The sequence below is a fragment of the Scyliorhinus torazame genome, chromosome 2 (assembly GCF_047496885.1).
Source record: "Scyliorhinus torazame isolate Kashiwa2021f chromosome 2, sScyTor2.1, whole genome shotgun sequence".
Taxonomy (NCBI): domain Eukaryota; kingdom Metazoa; phylum Chordata; class Chondrichthyes; order Carcharhiniformes; family Scyliorhinidae; genus Scyliorhinus; species Scyliorhinus torazame.
The window spans coordinates 44,001,128-44,020,940 of record NC_092708.1 but is presented as its reverse complement, the minus strand read 5'-3'; the positions used below and the strand labels follow the sequence as shown (position 1 = coordinate 44,020,940).

Below are 19,813 nucleotides of genomic sequence, written 5' to 3'. Positions count from 1 at the left end.
GATACTTGTGTGGCATGAATGTTAGTTGCCATTTGGCAGCACAAACCTGGATATAATCCAGGTTCTGATCAATGGAGAAAGTAATTGATGAAGCAGGTGAAGATGGTTAGGTCTAGGTCATTACACTGAGGAACTCCTGTATAGATGTCCTGGAACTGAGATGTTTGCCCTTCAACAACCACAACCATCTTCCTTTGTGCGAAATTAGACTCCAACCAGCGGTGTGACTCCAACCAGCGGATGGTTTTCCCCCTGGTTCTCATTGACCAGTTTTACTAAGGCTCATTGATGCAATACTTGGTCAAATGCTGCCTTGTGTTCCGATCACAGTTGGTGTTATAACTGGACGGGAAGATCCCAGAATGGATCTTGGCTCAAAAGACCATAACTGTTACTTTTCTTGATCGATCAGAGTCACAAGACTACTAATTAATTTTAATAACCAGGAAAAAAAGGATTAAATTAAACTCTCTTAAAATTGTACCTTATTTCTAATGTTTGCCATTACAAATATAATTCCCTTAAAACTACCTTTATTTTCCTGACACTTGATGTTAAGGGCTGTAACTCTCCCTCACCTCTTTTGTATATGTTTGAATGAAGGTTGTAATGAGGTCAGGAGCTGAGTGACCTTGGCGGAATCCAAACTTGAATGTCATTGAGTAATTTATTGCTCAGCAAGTGCCGCTTGATTGCACTGTTGATGACTCCTTCCATCACTTTACAGATGACCGACTAGATTGATGGCACAATAATTGGCTGAGTTGGATTTGTTCTGCTTTTTGTGGACAGACCATAACTGGACAGTTGCCAGGTAGATGCCAATGTGTAGTTGTACTGGAATAGCTTGACTAGGGACATGGCAAGTTTTGTAGCACAAGTTGGAATATTATCAGGGCCTATAGCCTTTGCAGTATCCACTCACCTTCAGCTGTTTCTTGATATTACGTGGAGTGAATTAATACTGGGGACCTCCAAAGGAGGCCGAGGTGGATCATGCACTCTGCATTTCTAGCTGACAATTGTTGCAAATGCTTCAACCTTATCTTTTGCACTTGTGTGTAAAGGAATGTGTGGTGGTCACTCCTACCGATACTGGAATGCACAGATGCACCTGCAGCAGGCAGGTTGGTGAGGGTGAGGTCAAGTCTGTTTTTCCCTCCCACTAAAAAGGGCGGAGAGGAGCTTCAGATATTTGGGGGTCCAGGTGGCCAGGAGCTGGGGGCCCTGCATAGGCTTAACTTTACAAGGCTGGTGGAGCAAATGGAGGAGGAGTTCAAGAGGTGGGGGACGCGCTGCCGCTATCCCTGGCGGGTAGGGTGCAGTCAATCAAAATGATGGTGCTCCCAAGGTTTTTGTTCCTGTTCCAGTGCCTCCCCGTGTTTATCCCGAAGGCTTTTTTCAGGCGGGTTAACAGGAGTATAATGGGGTTTGTGTGGGCGCGAGGGACTCCGAGGGTGAGAAGGGTGTTCCTGGAGCGGAGTAGAGATAGGGGGGGGGGGGGGCTGGCGCTGCCCAACCTCTGTGGGTACTACTGGGCCGCCAATGCGACAATGGTGCGCAAGTGGGTGATGGAGGGGGCTGCATGGAAGAGGCTGGGGACGGCGTCCTGTGCGGGTACGAGTCTGGGGGCGCTGGCAATGGCGCCGCTGCCGCTCCCTCCAAGGAGGTATACCACGAGCCCGGTGGTGGTGGCGGCCCTCAAAATATGGGGGCAGTGGAGGCGGCATAGGGGGGAAGTTAGGGCCTCGGCGTGGACCCCATTACGGGGGAACCACCGGTTCGCCCCAGGAAGAACAGGTGGAGGGTTTTCGGGGTGGCACAGGGCAGGGATACGAAAGTTGGGGGACCTGTTTGTGGACGGGAAGTTCGCAAGCTTGGGTGAGCTGGAGGAGAAGTATGGGCTCACCCCGGGGAACACCTTCAGGTACTTACAGGTAAGGGCGTTTGCCAGATGGCAGGTGGTGGAATTCCCACGGCTACTGCCACACACCGTACAGGACAGGGTGCTCTCGGGCGGGGGGGGAGGGGGGGGGGGGGGAGATCTCGGAATCTTACCAGGTGATGCAGGAGGAGGAGGAGGAGGCCTCGGTGGTGGAGATGAAAGGTAAGTGGGAGGAGGAGTTGGGAGAGGAGATCGAAGAGGGGACGTGGGCAGATGCCCTAGGGAGGGTGAACTCTTCCTCTTCATGCGCGAGGCTCAGCCTCATACAGTTTAAGGTGCTGCACAGGGCACACATGACCGGGACAAGGATGAGCAGGTTCTTTGGGGGTGAGGACAGGTGTGTTAGGTGCTCAGGGAGCCCAGCAAATCACACCCATATGTTCTGGGCATGCCCAGCGCTGGAGGAATTTTGGAAGGGCGTAGCGAGGACGGTGTCGAGGGTGGTAGGACCGGGCTGGGGGCTCGCAATATTTGGGGTGGCAGAGGAGCCGGGAGTGCAGGAGGCGAAAGAGGCCGGAATTCTGGCCTTTGCGTCCCTGGTAACCCGGCGACGGATTCTCCTTCAGTGGAAAGATACGAGGCCCACAAGCGTGGAATCCTGGATCAGCGATATGGCAGGGTTCATTAAATTGGAGAGGGTGAAATTCGCCTTGAGAGGGTCGGTACAAGGGTTCTTTAGGCGGTGGCAACCGTTCTTAGACTTTCTGGCAGAACGATAGACATTGGTCAATGGCAGCAGCAGCTCGGGGTTGGGGGGGGGGCGGTTTACTTTATTTTTGTTTATGTTATTTACACTGGAAGGGTCTGAGGGGGTGTATACACCTGTTGTCTTAAGTCGGGGTGTTAATGTTAATTTATTATTTAGGTACGGGGGGGAGGGGTTTGGGGGGTTGCTTTTTTAGATTGCGTTTTGTACTTAACCCTGTTGGGTTCTTTTTTCTTTCTCATTTTGTTATTGATATTTTATGAAAACCTTTAATAAAAATTATTTTAAAAACAAAAAAAAAAGTCTGTTTTTCCCTCTTATTGGTTCCCTCACCACCTGCTGCAGATCCAGTGTAGCAGCTTTGTCCTTTCAAACTTGGCCATCTCAATCTGTGGTGGTACTACCGAGCCACTTGGTGATGGGCATTGACGTCCCACACCCAGAGTACAGTCTGTGCCCCTGATCTCCTAAGGGCTTTCTCCAAGTGGTGTTCAACATAGAGGAGTACTGATTCATCAGTTGAGTGGGGCAGTCTGTGTTAATCATCAGGAGGTTTCCTTGACCATGTCTGACCTGATGCCATGAAACTTCATGGGGTCCGCAGTCAATATTGAGGCCACCCCCTCCCGACTACTACCAATGTGCCAAGAAAAGATGTAAAATTCCTCTGTGCAGTTAATTTGTGTGTTGTCATCGGTCTGTTTCTAAAGCTTAAAATAATTTTAATGGCACTCAACAAAGTTAAGAATTCTGTATTAATTGTGTCATTGGAAAAATAATTGAATGTTTATATCTGCATGCTGTTGTCTAATCAATGACCAGGCTTCTTACCAATGTAGATCCTTAAAATATCTCTGCAGTAACAATGTACGTTACATTGGAAGAAATATGTGTTGCAGTAAAGTGTTACCCATCCCACAAAATAAGTTCTGCTCCCAGAAAGGTATTTTGTTCCCTCTACTTTTTTTGAACGTGAAACATATTATTGTCTCTAGGCCCAGAATTTATGCCCAGCCTGTAATGATCACATATTTGTCCTCTCTCTTTGAGTTCAAGATTTGTGAAGCAAGTGAGTTGGGGGGCTGGTGGTTGGGGCAGCACGGTAGCATAGTGGTTAGCACTGTGGCTTCACAGCGGCATCGTCCCAGGTTCGATTCCCTGCTGGATCATTGTCTGTGCGAAGTCTGCACGTTCTCCCCATGTTTGCGTGGATTTCCTCCGGGTGCTCCGGTTTCCTCCCACAGTCCAAAGACGTGCAGGTTAGGTGGATTGGCCATGCTAAATTGCCCTTAGTGTCCAAAAATGTTATGAGGGGTTAGGGGGATAGGGTGGAAGTGAGGGCTTAAGTGGGTCGGTGCAAACTCGATGGGTCAAATGGCCCCCTTCTGCACTGTATGTTCTATGAGTCACTAAAACTAGTAAAAGAGTGATCCTTAATGGGAGTCTCCATTTAAACCACAAAGATAGTGCTGAAATAGCAAATAACACTTGGGTGCTAGTGTGACTTGCACATCTAAACATTTTCATTTCAAAATCTTAACCATTCCAGTCATTGTTCATTAATTGAAAAAAAAAACTGGTTGAATTTATTTTGTGTTTTAGCCGCTTGAGTGGAGAAGATGGAAAAGAATTTGCTGCTGGAGTTGGCAAACAATTTACTCGCCTCTGTGAAGTATTTAAAGTAAGTTTATTTTTGCTGATATGTGTTCTGAGGTGAAATGCTATGATCAAAGCAGTATTAGGATTTTGTTTCTTTCATGGTAGAATTGCTGAAATGTTTTTGTCAAATGTATATTGCAATTTTATTTGCAGAGTATCTCTTGCTATCTTGTTATGGCCATAATTTATAGCCCGTGCCTTGGAGCATAACTACAATATGTAGGTTCCCAGTCAGTTAATTCTTGATTAGTCACATTCTCCTGGGTAGAAATGCCATATGTCTCCTTATGGAAGAGTCACTGGACTACTTTTAATTGCTTTCTGGTAGCTAAACAGCAAAGCGGCTTAATTGGGACATCAGAAGAATTTGTTTCCTTCTCACCAACATAGAAATTCAAAGTTATGTTTGGAAAATCTTCGAAAAAAAGAGATTTTGACTTTTATTTATATCGAGTTCAAGTTTAAAATAAAAGGTGGGTTTCCAACTGCTGTTACTAGGGTCTGTCACTAGAGGAGGATAGCTGTATGAAGTTATACCCATTTTTAAATTCTTAAAACAAATAAGAGTGAGTATGAATTGCCCATTATAAGTCTAATAATAAGTTGTGGATGGAAAAGGGCAAGTATTTGGGCGCAGAACTGATTGCGGGACAATATCTTTGATATAACTTTGAGACTACCTTGTTGGCATGTAATTATTTTTCCAGTACTTTAAATTCTCAGATGCTATTTTGAATGGATCTTGACAAATATTTCAGAGAGTATATACAGCAATACAACCAGATATCTGAGAGCAAAATACTGCAGATGCTGGAAATCTGAAATAAAAACAAAAAATGCTAGATATACTTTGGTTTGGCTTGGTAGTACAGTGGTTAGCATTGTTGCTTCACAGCTCCAGGGTCCCAGGTTCGATTCCCGGCTTGGGTCACTGTCTGTGCAGAGTCTGCACATTCTCCCCGTGTCTGCGTGGTCTCCTGCAAAGTCACGGAAGACGTGCTGTTAGGTAATTTGGACATTCTGTATTCTCCCTCAGTGTACCTGAGCAGGTGCCAGATGTGGCGACCAGGGGATTTTCACAGTAAGTTCATTGAAGTGTTAATGTAAGTCTACTTGTGACAATAAAGATTATTAATAATATCGGTGGAGAAAGAAAGACAAGTTGACTTTTCGAGCCCATATGACAGTTCTGTAGAAGGATCATCTGGACTCGAAACGTTAACTGTTTTCCTCCCCATAGATGCTGCCAGCAGCTTCTGCGCTTTTCCAGCATTTTCTGTTTTGGGATATTTATGCTGTCTTGTATGCTGGTCATTGAAAATGCTCTTCCTGAATCCGTATATTTTGAAACTCTTTCAGAGTGGCATATTTTCAAATTTGCAATGATCAAATTTTTTGCATTGCGATTCTGACAGATCCAAATTGGATATAATGTAATGCCCGTTTTATTACTGTAATGCCTGGCCTGTTCACATTACATTTGTGTTCACGGTTCAGCTTGATAAGTATTTTTTTCTTATGATTGTAAAACAATTCTGGCGCAATATATAACTTCTGAAAAGTAGCAGACATCCTCACTGGGATGTTCTTGAAGGGATGATGCAGGTCTTTGCAAATAACGTTTTCCCTGTCTTCCCTCTTCACCCCATTTTTGAAATCAGCTGGCTTTATTAACATTTGAATTCAATTTGATGTCAATTGCAATGTTAAATGTGAGAAATACTGCTGTATTATTTGAAAATGGAATTGGAGAATTTAGAGGAATAGTGCTGCATATCTACTTGTCCCCAATGAATCTGAATCTCTCTGTAGCTTTACCAGAGTGCTGTATAACCCTGAATAGGGAATAGCTTTTTTTTTTATATTCCCCAACTCTCCATCTCCCCCAAATTTGCAGGAGATCTTTATGGATGATATTGATGCGATCTCTAGTTTTACATGTGTCTAAGAGTAATTTTTAGTCTTTTAATCAATTGCATAAACCTTGTAATTAAAAGCTTTCTGGTTTATCTTGAAATGTTTCTCCTTTTTAACAAATGCTTTTTCTTTCAATCAAGACTCACCTTCCAAGTTTGGATTCAGAACTTTGCAACGCGGCACTACAGGCCTTGGGATTCTGTGTTTTTCACAGTAATATTAGTGCTGGATTGTCAGGTACGTTTCAATAGAAATCGTCTTCATGCACTTTATTGAAGTCATTGTAAAAGTTTAGCAGAATATTTATGTACTGAATGTACAAGTAACATCCACCCCTTTTTTTTTACTGTATAAAAACCTCCTGATAAGCTGTCTCTTCGGCATCCCTCCCTTCCATGTGCGGACCTGGCCAATTTTCCTCGAATGCTCACCTTGCTCTAGACCTGTAATCTTGTGTTTTCCCAGTTTCTCATAATCTCCCCTCATGCCCTTTCCGAGCTCATCTTGTTAACGGGGCCTACTTCCGGGTCCCTCAATCCTAATTGCATTAAACAGCTGACCGTCCAAAACTACTCGGCCCCACCTATTTGGTCGTATTTTGGCCAATATTTATTGGATTTGGATTTGTTTATTGTCACGTGTACCAAGGTGCAGTGAAAAATATTTTTCTGCGTGCAGCTCAAAACAGCCAATTTAGTACATGAAAAGAAAATAGGTAATGGAAATCTGCTGTTGTCACTCACTCCTCACGACTGTCTTTGCAAGCTATGGTACCTTCTTCAATCTCCCTTTCCTCATCCAAGCCCTTGAATGTGTTGTCATCTGCCAAATTGTGCCCATCTTTCCCGGAGTTCCATTTCTGAACCACATTTCTGAACCCATCCAATTACGTTTCTACCCCTGCCACAGAACCAAAACTTCTTTTCATCAATATTGTACATGGCATCCTATGTTATCATGACAATGTAAACTTTCTATTCTTGTTCCTTTTGATTTGTCTGCAAACTTTGACATAGTTAAATACACCATCCTCCTGGTGGGTGGGTGGGACTGTACTCACCTGGTTTCCTTCTTATCTATGTAATCATAACCAAAGTATCCTCTGCAATGGTGTCTCTTCCTGCTCCCATGCTGTTACCTTCGGTGTTCCCCCAAGGGTCTATCCCAGGACTTCTCCAATTTCTTACCTATAACTCAATGACATCATCCGAATCATAGAATCCCTATAATGCAGAAGGAGGTCATTTGGCCCATGAATATGCACCGACCCTCTGAAAGAGCACCTTATCTAGGCCCATTTCCCTGTAATCGCATAACCCCACCTAACCTGTGAACACTTGGCAATTTAGCATGTCCAATCCACCTAACCTGCACATCTTTGGACTGTAGGAGGAAACCGGAGCACCCGGAGGAAACCCACGCAGCCAGGTGGAGAATGTGCAAACTCCACACATTCACCCGAGGCCGGGATCGAACCCGAGTCCCTGGCACTGAGAGGCAGCAGTGTTAACCACTGTGCCACCGTTCTACCGATGTTGCTGTCTTTGGTTGGCTCTGACTATGGCAGTCAATATGGTCGCCTTCCTTAATTCTAATTACGTTTGCTCTAGAGTGCAAGGTATCTTTTGATACCGCCACAAGGTTCAAAACCAAATACTGATCAAAGACTCAGTACACCAGTTAGTTAGTTCAAAGTCAATGCTTATATTTACACACACAGCAATATCTACTAATGCACGAAATACTACAGACTAAACTATCGCTAATGCCTATACTTAGCTTCGGGCGCCCACTCAGTTAGAGGAACAATGACCGTTGTTCGGATCTGAGGCTGCTGAGGTCGAAGTGGTGAAGGGGAGCAGCTAAAGTCGTCCGTCTGGTAGCGAGCGTTGACCTTGGACTTACTTGCTTCTGGTGCAGTTGGTGGATGGGTCTCTCCGCTGTGAGAGCCAAGTCCAAGAGAGCGATTCTTTCTTGGGGCCTTCTTCTTATACTCGAAGGGGCTTCTCGCGCTTTTGGGCGGGCCTTGAACTTGGCCCCAATCAATTGGGCCGTTTCTTGATCATTCCTATTGATTTCATCCAATAAGGGGGTGGGTGCCCTGATGGCTGGGCGTGTCCTAGGTGGCCGTTGGCCTGCTTTGTTTCGGTCTTCTCTGGCGCCGGGGTGTCTGCCTTAGTATCGGTTACACAAATGTTACTCTTTTGTTCCCGGAGATGGGCCATTGGTATGCTAATGGGCCTACAGTTTTGGTCTTGTTTGGGAGCTGCGGCTCCAGTATACAGACAAGCTCTGAACCTGCTTGTTTTCTCAGCATTGTCCATTTTCCCTGCAATCTTTGCAAAGTGTCCATTTTGTAATTGGAAAGTGGCCATCCCAGATGGCTACATCCCGAAAGTACACCATTAGTTGTCCCATGTACGCTGATGACGCCCAGCGCTACTTCACCATCACCTCTGTCAATTCTTCCACTGTTGATGAATGATCAGATTGCTTAGCTGGCATGCAGTACAGCTTCTCGGATGTACAGTTCAATACTGGATGAGCAGAAAATTCCTTCATTTTAATCTTCCAATATTTCCGCCATTATTTTCAGTCTCTCCCTAGCTACCAACTCCATCCTTTTCCCTGGCAATTATCTAAGAATAAATCAGTTTGTTTGCAGTTTTGGTGTCACAGTTGACCCCGAGGTGAACTTCTAGCCTTGTTTTTGACCGTCATTAAAGATCATATATTTCCATTTCCATACTGCTGCTCAATCTTGCCCTTGTCTCAACTCAGCTGTTACGACCCACGTTCATCACTACCTGGAGACTTGACTTTCCAACACACTCCTGCCTGGTCATCCAAATTCTACCCTCCAAAGATTTGTTGCAAGCCATGGTCTAGTTGAATGGCAGAGCAGGCTTGAAGGACCGAATGGCCTATTCTTCCTATTTCTTGTGTTTCTAGGTGAATTACGTCAATGTTTTATCACATTAAAGGTACTGTGTAAATATAAATTGTTGTAACTTGATGTCAAACTTCTTAACTCCCTTTATTCAAATCCTGTTGTGAAATTCTCAGTTCCCTGGCGTGGATGGTATTCTTGCATATGGCAGCACATAATACTATAACTAACTAGCTTTTAGGCTTGACCGCCCACGTATGATTTATCTTTTTTTCTATTTTCCATGCAGAACTTGAAGCCAGACAGTTGCTTGTGACACTCTGTGAGATTGCAGTGAAATCAACTGATAAGAATACATGTACAAGAGCACTTTGGGTTATATCGAAGCAGAGTTTTTGTGCTGAGGTGGTTGAGAAGGAGGTGGGTTTTCCTGCAAATATTGCTGTGTTCAGGACTACTCTATACTGGGTATTAAATTGAATTAATTTTCCCTGACTATAAATAGTATAAAATCCAAAACATTTCCTGACACGTTAGACTTTTTTGTTCAGTTTTAGTTTAGTTACTACTGATGATTACCGCGTTTAGTAACCCTGCCCAAGCTGATGAATCGGTACTCTTCCATGTTGAACACTAATTAGAAGAAGCACCAAGGGGTGGCAAGGGCACTGGTGGAAGGATTTCAGTGCGATTACCAGGAGTAGCTTGGTAATACCACTGCTGACCGAGCCCTAACTAGACTTTTGTTAAATGAATTACTGTGACGTGCGTGTCGCTGGCTAGACCAGCATTTGTTGCCCATCCCTCACTGACCTTGAGGTGGTGGTGGTGAGCTGTCCTCTCGAGCTGCTGCAGTCCACTGTGGTGTAAGTTCCAGGATTTTGACCCAGCAACGGTGAAAGAATGGCGATGTTTCCATATCAGAATAGTGCGTGGCTTGGCAGGGAGCTTGCAGGTGGTGCTCCCATGAATCTGCTGCCGTTGTCCTACTAGATGGCAATGATCATGGGTTTGGAAGGTGCTGATTAAGGAGGCATGGTGCGTTCCTGCAGTGCCATGGTGCACTTGTGGTAGAGGGAGTGGATGTTTATGGGTGTATTTTGCCACTATCCGCACAGTTTGCCTTTAACACTACAACTTGTGCCCATGACATCTTTGTTAACTCTCCCCTGAGCTACCACCTATCTTTGGCCTTCTATTTTGCTTCACCTACTCAACCACCTCATAAATAGTATAAAATCCAAAACATTTCTTCTTCCTTGGCTCTGAAGAAGAGTTGGAATGACTCGGAACGTTAGCTCTGCTTCTGTCTCCACAGAAGCTACCAGGCCTTCTGTAGTTTTTCTAGCATTAATCTATTTTAATTTCAGATTTCGAGCATCAGTATTTTGATTTTATAATTATGCCAATTATGCGGGCTACTTTGTGCTGAACTGTGCCAAACTTCTTGAGTAATGTTGGAGTTGCACTCACCCAGGCAAATGGAGAAAAATTCCATCACACTCCTGACTTGTGCCCTGTAGATTGCGGACAGGCTTTGGGGAGTCAGCGGCTGAGTTACCTGTTGATGGTAACCCCCGCCATGTTTATATGGCTGGTCAGGTTCCGTTCTGGTCAATGATAACCCCCCAGGCACTTGTTGGTAGGGAATGCAGCAATCTTAATGCCATTGAATGTCAAGGAGTGATGGCTAGATTCGTTCCTTGTTGGAGGTGATCATTGCCTGGCACTTGTGTGGCACAAATGTTACTTGCCATCCTGGTCTTGCTGCATTTGGACATGGACTATATTAGCATCTGAGGAGCCGCAAATTCCCCATTATCGAATTCCTAGGAGTTAACATTGGCCAGAATTGAACTGAACCAGCCATGTAAACACTGGCTACAAGAGCTGGTTAGAGGCAAGGAATCCTGTGGAATGTAATTCACCTCCTGACTCCTCAAAGTCTGTTCAACTGCAAGGCACAAGTCAGGAGTGTGATGAAATGTTTTCTACTTGCCTGGGTGAGTGCAGTTCCAAAAAGCTCAATGCCATCAAAGGGACCTCAACTGCTTTGATTGGCATCCCATCTATCAAGTTAAACGTTCACTCCCTTCACCACCAGCACTCTGAAGTAGTAGTGTTGTACCATCTACAAATGCACTGCAGCAACTCACCAAGGCTCCTTCAACACCACCTTCCAAACCAACGACATCTACCACCTAGAAAGACAAGGGCAGCAAATGCATGGGAACACCACCATCTGCCCCCTTTTTAGCTACCCATGTTCCCGGCTTGGGACTATATTGCTGTTCCTTCATTGTCATTGGATCAAAGTCCTGGAACTTCCTTTCCTCAGAAAAGTGGGTGTACCTACACCACGTGGACCGTAGCGAGTTCACCTTGAGAGCAGCTGTGACATATATGCAATTTCAAACTTCAGTTTGAACTGTTTATTTGGTGAAGGCTCTTTAAAGTGACACTATAATTTAACCTAATTATTCTGTACATTTAAGGATTTTTTCTGTCTGCATTGTATTAAGTGTTGATGAGTTGAGCAAACTGCTAACAGGTTTTGATTTCCCGTTAGGTTCAAAATATGCTTACAGCAGTGGAAACAATATTAACTCGAGATCAACAGTCAATGGTCATTGAACATGAAGCCTTAAATCTTATTGTAAAGTAAGTGTGAATCAGTGGAATTATTCACGAATGTATGTATTTAAAAGTATTTCATTGCAAAGTAAAGAGGTACTGTTATGTGGATCCTGGAGAGCAGGAGGTTTGCATTAGTTGTGTGACTTACTGGACTAGTAGCAGACCCATATTTGTTTGAAATTTGTTTTACTAAATGGACTGATTTTCCTTATTCGAGATATATATTTGTTCAAATCGTGATGTCGCAAATCAACACGATCAAGAGAAATCCCATTTATCTGGTTTTCTATCTGCAGTGGCTTCATAGCTAACTTTTTTTAAAGATTAAAAATTATCTTCTGAAAAACGCTGAAAATTAATGCAATATTTTTATCTTGCATTAAATGAAGACCTGTTTGAATTTAGACCATGCTGTGCACATTTTTCTATTTCGCAAATGAGGCTGGAAAATAATGTTTCTGTTTTATTGAATGGTTGCGGTTTTTAAGTTATTGCCATAATGAACTGGCCAGGTGGCCAAGTAGGTAATTTTTGTGATATAGTCGGTAATTTTTGTGATATAGTAGGTAATTTTTGTGATTATAGTAGATAATTTTGGTGATATAGTCGGTAATTTTGGTGATATAGCAAGTATATGGTTTGGAATTTGGGTCAACATGATACCAAGTTTATTAATGGGCTTTGGGCAGTTTCCAAGGCTGGACACTGAGGTTGTGACATGGACTAAAGTCAATGGTTTCAATATTCCCAATATTTAGTTGGAGCAAAGTTCTGCTCCAATGTTGGATAACGCACGAGCAGTGTGACAAATAGAGACAGTCAATAGGCCCAGAGAGGAGTTGGCATAAATGAGGAACTTGATGTTTTTTTGATATTGCACTTGGATAGCATGTACATGATAAAATAAAGGGGGCCAAGGATAGATCTTTGGGGACTCCAGAGCAAACCTTGCAGGAGTTGGGAAAGAAGACGTTACAAATGATTTTCTTACAACCATTCAATAAAGAAGATTGGAACCAAGCCAAATGCAGTTCCACCCATCTAGACAATGGATGAGATGTTGCAGAGCAGTGGTATGTCTTTAAGATTGCAAGTAAATTGAGAAGGCTGATGAGGGATAGCTGATCAGAGAATGTCACTTATGATTTTGATCAAGGCAGTTTCAGTACTGTGGTGGGGCTGGAAACCAGATTGAAGAGACTCGTATTGAATTTTGGGGAAAGGGGGCACAGATTTGGATGGCAATGCCTTAAGGTGAGAAAAGAACATTGGAGATGGAACGGCGGTTTGCCGGAAAGTGGAGTCGAAGCCGGATCTGTTTTGAAGGGACATGGGGCATTTCACAAATTCAAAAGAGAATTAGCATGGAATAGCTTAATATTGTTTGAGATTTCATAAAGATACATTCTCGACAATTTGATTAATTAGAAACACATCACTGCACTAACTTAATGGTGCTTATCTACATCCGAATAAACGTTAAACCTGATGAAGACACCACAAATGAGAGATTTTCTTTCAAATATATACTGGTCTGCTGAAGTGAGTCATAAAATAAACTATAAATGTTATTTCATAATTGTATTTGTGTATTCAAATTAATTATGTCTGAACAGCAGCAGTAAGATAGTATGATATAAATGTTTTATATCAGAATGTGTTCTGTGGTCCCCTGATAGTGAATGTTCTTGTAGAGACTTTTTAAAATAGTTTTCCTAGGTTGAAAGTTTTAGTGATGTGGCTAGTGAATCTCTGATCTGCAACTAAGTGGCTTATCAAGGCAAAGTTTTAATACCTCTGCTGTCCAATATTTGTAGAGAATGCAGGGTTTTGTTTTATTGGGCCAATTGTGAGATTTTTTTCAAGCACAGTGAGACCTATTTGTAAATGAGAAAACGTTTCCGTGGTTAGGTTTTCTAAACTTTTACTTCTTGTGTTTTAAGGCTGATAGAGCAGACACCTGTTCAGATGGGAGAAAATGCTGTCCAATGGGCCAGGCTAGTACTTCCTCTTGTAGTTCATTCAGCCCCCAAAGTCCGGTTACGGGCAGCAACAGCTCTGGAAATGGGACTACCACTTCTTCTTCAAAAGCAGCCTGAAGTAGCAGGCATAATTGAGCCCCTAATGATCTCAGTAAGTATGAGAATAAGAACATTTCTTACTTTGTCTTTCTTAAAATAAAATCTTCAGGTTGGTGATGTGATGGAATTTCAACGCGTTTTTAGTTTGTAAATTTTTCCTTTTTGTAATTGTGGAATAAATCATGAAATAAATAATTAGTTAACGTACTTTTTTTTCTTTGTTATTATTTTATCTGGCATGTTTTGACGCACATGTGAATCTGTCAACTATGGCTCAGTGATGACCCTTGTACTTTTTAAAAGGTTGTGAGTTCAAGTCCCACCCAGAGGCCTGAGCACAAATCTAGACATATCCTCTACCTTTGGGACATGGTCATTCCCTCTTTCAGATGATGTGTTTAAACGGAGCCCTTTTTTGCCCTGTCGGATAGAACATTCAATATTCTATGACAGTATTTCAAAAGAGCATGAGAGTTCTGTCTGGCATCATGATCAATATTTATCTCTCGCAGATCATTTTTTAATATATATATATATATATATATATATATATATAATATATATATATATATATTGCTGTTTGAGGAATCTTGCTGTGGGAAAATTGGTTTTACTATAGGGAATTGTATATACTGATCAGATACTGTCATGCTGAGCTATGAGACTCCGTGTTTAGGAAATAAAAGGTACCGGCCAAGGCCTCTGTCTTTTGTGGGTCAACGAGTTGGTGCAACAAATTCATCTTCTGTACCTTTCTTTTAAAAAGCAAAGGAATGTAATCTTTGAATGTTCCAATATTTCATATTTCAGAAAATGATTCAGGAGCTCCAGAAACTCTTCACAACAAAAAATGAAACTTATGTGTTGAAATTGTGGCCCCTCTTTGTGAAATTGTTGGGAAAGGTAAGATTATCCGAGGCGTTGCCTCCAAATAGATGATGGAAAGAGGTGTACTCTTTAAACTTTAAATTGTTAAACTAAATACTGGAGTCCCCATGAAGTTGCTGTCCATGAAATGAAAATCGCTTATTGTCACAAGTAGGCTTCAAATAAAGTTACTGTGAAAAGCCCCTAGGCGCCACATTCCGGCGCCTGTTCGGGGAAGTTGGTACCATGAAGTTGCTGTAAGAGAATATTTCTCTAGAATATCCAAAGTTAGGAACATAAATAGGAGCAGGAGTAGACCATAAACCCCATTGAGCCTGCTCTGCATTCCATTCAATTTCCTGCCCACTCTCCATATCCCTTTATACTCCAACTTTAAATATATTCGTAAAGTAGGGAATTCCAAAGAATCACAGCCCTCTAGTGAAGAACATTTCTTAACTTGGTCTTAAATGAACAGCCCATAATCCAGTTACTCTCTCACTGTTATAGATTCAAAAACCTCTGTGGCTATCCTATCAAGCCCTTTAGAATTATTTCAATGAGTACACCCCTCATTCTTCTAAACTGCAGAGAGTATAGGCCCAATTTACTCGGGTCTTTCATTATAGGACAACTGCCTCGCCCCAGGATTCAATCTTGTGAACCTTTACTGTACTACCTCCAATGCTTATATATCCTTTAAATATGGGACCAAAACTGCGGCCAGTACTCTGGTGTGCTGTCACAAAAGCCCTGTACAATTGTAGCAAGAATCCTTACTCTTGCATGCCAATCTCCTTGCAGTAAAGGCCAAGAAATTTAAAGCAAAATATTGAACAAAATACTGAAATAATGTACAGTAGATCTCATTCCTTGAAAGGGAAACTTAACATCCATTTCAATTTTGGACTTTGTTTTTGCCTTGTGTACAATTTTAAGTAATTGAAAGCTGGGAGTGAGATATATTTGTCCATATGCTATAACATGAGCTAGTGTAAGTGCCAAACCATTTAATTGCTCCTTTAGAGGTAGGTTGTTTAAAAATTTGTTACTGAGATGTGGGCTGTGTAGGTAAAGCCTATATTTATTGTACTTGAGAAGGTGATGGTGCACTGCTGCCTTGAACTGCTGCAATCCAAGTGGTTTAGCACCAACTGTGCTTTTTTCTGAAGTAGGTTTATATAAAACTATGTGGCTTGCTGTGCCATTTCAAGAGGACAGCTAAGATTCAACCACATTGCTGTGGATCGGGAATCTCATATAAGCCAGATCCAGCACAGATGATAGATTTTGATCCCTCAAGAACATTAGGGAATCAGAGTGGCTCTTAGGACAATCCACTAGGTTCCTGATCATTATTAATGAGATTAACATTTTATTCAAGACTACTTAATTGATTAAGTTGCCCCATCTGCAATTTTGGGATTTGAATCCTGCCCTCAGGATTAATCTGGATCTCTTGATTACTCGCCCAGTAACATTTCAATTATGCTACTGTCACGTTAATTAAGTGAGGAGAAAGAGCTCAATAGCAGAGTCCCTGAGCTGTTAATAGACCGTTTAATGTATTTCTTCTCCTCGAGAATTTGGAATGTCCTTACAACTGTTCCAGACAAGGAAGAAGAATCCACCTTCTATGGCGTTTTCTTATTTTGGTTTAATTTAAAAACAAAATGCTTATTAAGGAGCATAATTGGGGATTACAAACTCACATATACTTTGTTAGACCATCGTCAAACCTACAGCACAGATTAAATCACAATTAATTTTGTTTCCTCTTAATTTACCAAATCAATCTCTCTTCCCTGTACAAGTCATTGCACCGTGGAGGAAGTTTCATTAATTCTCTACTGCATTTGGAGGAATTGGGCTTTCGTAGTGGCTCACCAGTTGTGAAGAAAATAGCTTTCATTGCTTGGAAAAGCTTGATCGATAATTTTGCATTGAATCCTGGTATGTGGTTAATATTTTTGAAATGTATTGTTGGAAGTTTTTGACCTTTTATAATCTAAATGTAGAAAATATGAAGTGACAGGTTTTTCCACAACGTTTTTTTTTGTCTTTTTCCACGTCCCAAACATCGTATTCAACACATTGTTCCTCAGCTGATATCAATATCAAATGAAAGAAAAGAGCAAATATAGGCACTCGCATTTCTGGCAGCATTAGTTCCTCTAAGAGTCCTCCTTTTCAATGCGGTTGAAGACCTCTTTTCCCTGAGCACAACAGCAACTTGCATTTATGTAGCATCTTTCTTGTAAGGTAACATCCCAAGGCAAAGTGCTTCATAGAAACATTGTAAAATAAGGTATGACACCGAGCCACACCAGCAAATAATGGATTAATTGACCAACAGCTTGGTCAAAGAGATTTTAAGTGCCTTAAATGAGGAAGGTTGAGAGGCTGAGGTGTCGAGAAGGTATTCCAGAGGTCCAGGCGTCTATTATGGAACAAATAAAATTTGTATTGCCGTAATTAGAGGAGCTCCGATATGGAGGAGATTACAGAGTCAGAGGTGTAAGGGTATTGAGGTATTTGGGGAAAAAAGATGCGTGAATCAGCAAACACGGGGGTGATGGGTGAATGGGACTTGCTGCGAGTTAAGACACAGGAAGCAGAATTTTAGATGAGCTCAAGTTTATGGAAGGTAGAATGTGGGAGACCAGCCAGGAGTGTGTTGGAATAATCACTTCTAGATGTTTCAATGGCACAAATAAGGATTTTGACAGCAGATGAACTGAACCTGGGGTGATGTTGGTTCATTATTGGAGCTGGAAATAGGCAGTCTTAGAAATAGGGTGACTATGAAGTTAGAAGTTTACCTTGCGATCACGTGACACCAATGTTACAAACGGGGGGGGGGGGTCGTCAAGGTTTTTTTTAAAGAGAGGGTAAGCAATGCATGAATGAGAGAACATCTGATTCACCATAATTTGGAAAAATGCTTCCGACATCACGGTTGCTGCATTCCGTTGTGTCTCAAACAATACATTTTCATCTCCATTATCCTGTTTGGATGTGATGTGTACTGCATGTTTTTAATTTTTACGTGAAGCACTTCCTAATAGTCCTACCTTTTCACTCCAAATCACTTAATCCTACTGCTACTATTGAATTTCTATGCTGGTTGCTGCTATTTATGTACCTTCTGTTCATCTGTCCCTTTCAAACCTGACTTTCTTTCTTCATAATTCTCTCTTCTGATACTGGCTGCCAGTCCTTTGGCTGATTTAAATATCTCTTCTAAATGTGGCCAGAACTAGGCACAGCAGTTGAGTAATCTCACCAGATCTCTTGTATAGTTTAAGCCTGACTTCCTTAATCTTTACTGTTTTACTGCTTCAGCATTTTGGGTTTTTTTATTACTTTTTCTGAGTTACAAAGCCAGGGCTCAGAGTGTGGACTGGGGCAAACCCCTAATCCAGATCCTTGCCTGCTCCAAAAACCAATTCAAATTCAAATTGAATCCAAGTCATAGATCCCACAAGAGAGACACACCAGATCTGAGCCAAAAGGCAGAGCAGATACTACACTTGATCTTAGCCAAAAGGCCGAGAAGCGATGCTTCAGCATTTTGTTTGCTACACAATAAATTGGGATGGATTCATTCCTTTTTTAAATCTTTCCCAGAATGTCAATATCACTGCTACGGCATTGCCCATCTAATTGTCCTTGAGAAGATGGTGATGAGCCGGCGCCTTGACCACTGCAGTCCATGTGGTATCGGTACATTCACATGTTTGGAAGGGAGTTCCAAGATTTTGACCCAGCAACAGTGAAGGAATGGCAATGTAGTAGGAATGGCAATGCAGTTCTAAGTTAGCATGGTGTGTGGATTGGAAGGGAACTTTCAGGCGGTAGGTTTTCCATGCATCTATTTCCCCATGTCCTTCTAGGTGGAAGATGCTTTTGAAGGAGCCTTGGTGATTTGTTGCAGTGCATAGTGTTGTTGGAGCTGCACTCACCCAAGCAAGTGGAAAGCATTCCGTCACAATCCTAACTTGTGCCTTGTAGATGGCGGATAAGCTTTGAGGAGTCAGGTGAATTATTCTTCACAGATTCCTTGCCTCTGACCTTCTCTTGTAGCCACAGCATTTATATGGCTAGCTCAGTTCAGTTTCGGGACTATGCTAATCCTCAGTATGTTGATAGTGATGTTAATGCCATTGTATGGCGAGGGGAGATGATTCTATTCCTCCTTGTAAATGGTCATTGTCTGACGCTTATGCAATGCCCATGTTACTTTGGTGTCAATAGGACATGGATATGTTGGTGGGTTGGGCAGACAAGTGATAATGCAGTTCAATGCAGCGAAGTGTGGGATGATTCGTTTTGGCAGGAAGAATTTGGAGAGACCAAATAGAATTAAAGGAGGAGCCCTAAAGGAGGTGCAGGGCCAAAGGGTCCTCAATGTATATGTACATAAATCATTGAAGATGGCAAGGCATGTTAAGAGAGCATTTAATTAAACATATAGTATCTTGGACTTTATAGATTGGCCTTTGAGTTCAAAAGTAAGGAGCATATGTTGAACTTAGTTTAAAACATTTATTAGGCCTCACGGAGTACTGTGTCCAGTACTGGGCGCCATACTTGAAGAAGGATAAGGCATTAGAGTGAGTATTGAGGCGATTCACAAGAATGATTTGAAAGACATGCAACTATGAGGGTAGATTGGAGAGGTAGGGAATCTTTTCCCTGGAGAAAAGGATGAGAGGAGACTTGATTGAGGTATCCAAGATCCTGAGCGGTAAATAGTGAGAAGCTGTTCCCACTCAACCGAGCATCAAGAACTAGAGGGCACAGATTCAAAATAATTGCCAAAAGGACTAAGAGTGATGCAAGGAAAATATTTCACTTGGAGGGTGGTTTGAATCTGGAACAAACTTCTTGAGAGGGTGGTGGAAGCAGGTTTGATCGAGGTATTTAAAGGGGAATTGGATTGCTATCTGAAACAATGTACAGGGTTAAGGAAATGAGGAAGGGGAGTGGGATTAGGTAAAATGCTGTGTCAGAGAACCAGTGCAGATTTGATGGGCCGAATGGCCTCCTGAACTATAAGGATTCTGTGATTACATGAAAGTTTCTAGACATTGTGCCTTCTCACCTGC

The 19,813-nt window shown here is 42.3% G+C and overlaps 1 protein-coding gene and 1 non-coding gene across 4 annotated transcripts in view; one reads left to right on the top strand and one right to left on the bottom strand.

The window, feature by feature from the left end:
• rif1 (replication timing regulatory factor 1) overlaps nucleotides 1-19,813 on the top strand; it is a 94,876-nt gene that overhangs the window by 12,062 nt on the left and 63,001 nt on the right. For all 3 annotated transcript variants that reach the window (XM_072471004.1, XM_072470995.1, XM_072470988.1), the window contains exons 3-9: nucleotides 4,254-4,332; nucleotides 6,368-6,464; nucleotides 9,407-9,537; nucleotides 11,687-11,778; nucleotides 13,698-13,887; nucleotides 14,646-14,738; nucleotides 16,517-16,655. In XM_072471004.1, coding sequence (XP_072327105.1) covers nucleotides 4,254-4,332; nucleotides 6,368-6,464; nucleotides 9,407-9,537; nucleotides 11,687-11,778; nucleotides 13,698-13,887; nucleotides 14,646-14,738; nucleotides 16,517-16,655 — 821 coding nt within the window. The remainder of the gene's footprint in view (nucleotides 1-4,253; nucleotides 4,333-6,367; nucleotides 6,465-9,406; nucleotides 9,538-11,686; nucleotides 11,779-13,697; nucleotides 13,888-14,645; nucleotides 14,739-16,516; nucleotides 16,656-19,813) is intronic.
• On the bottom strand, nucleotides 18,066-18,265 carry LOC140408061 (U2 spliceosomal RNA). Its single transcript, XR_011940001.1, has one exon. It is a non-coding gene; the product is annotated as a U2 spliceosomal RNA (small nuclear RNA).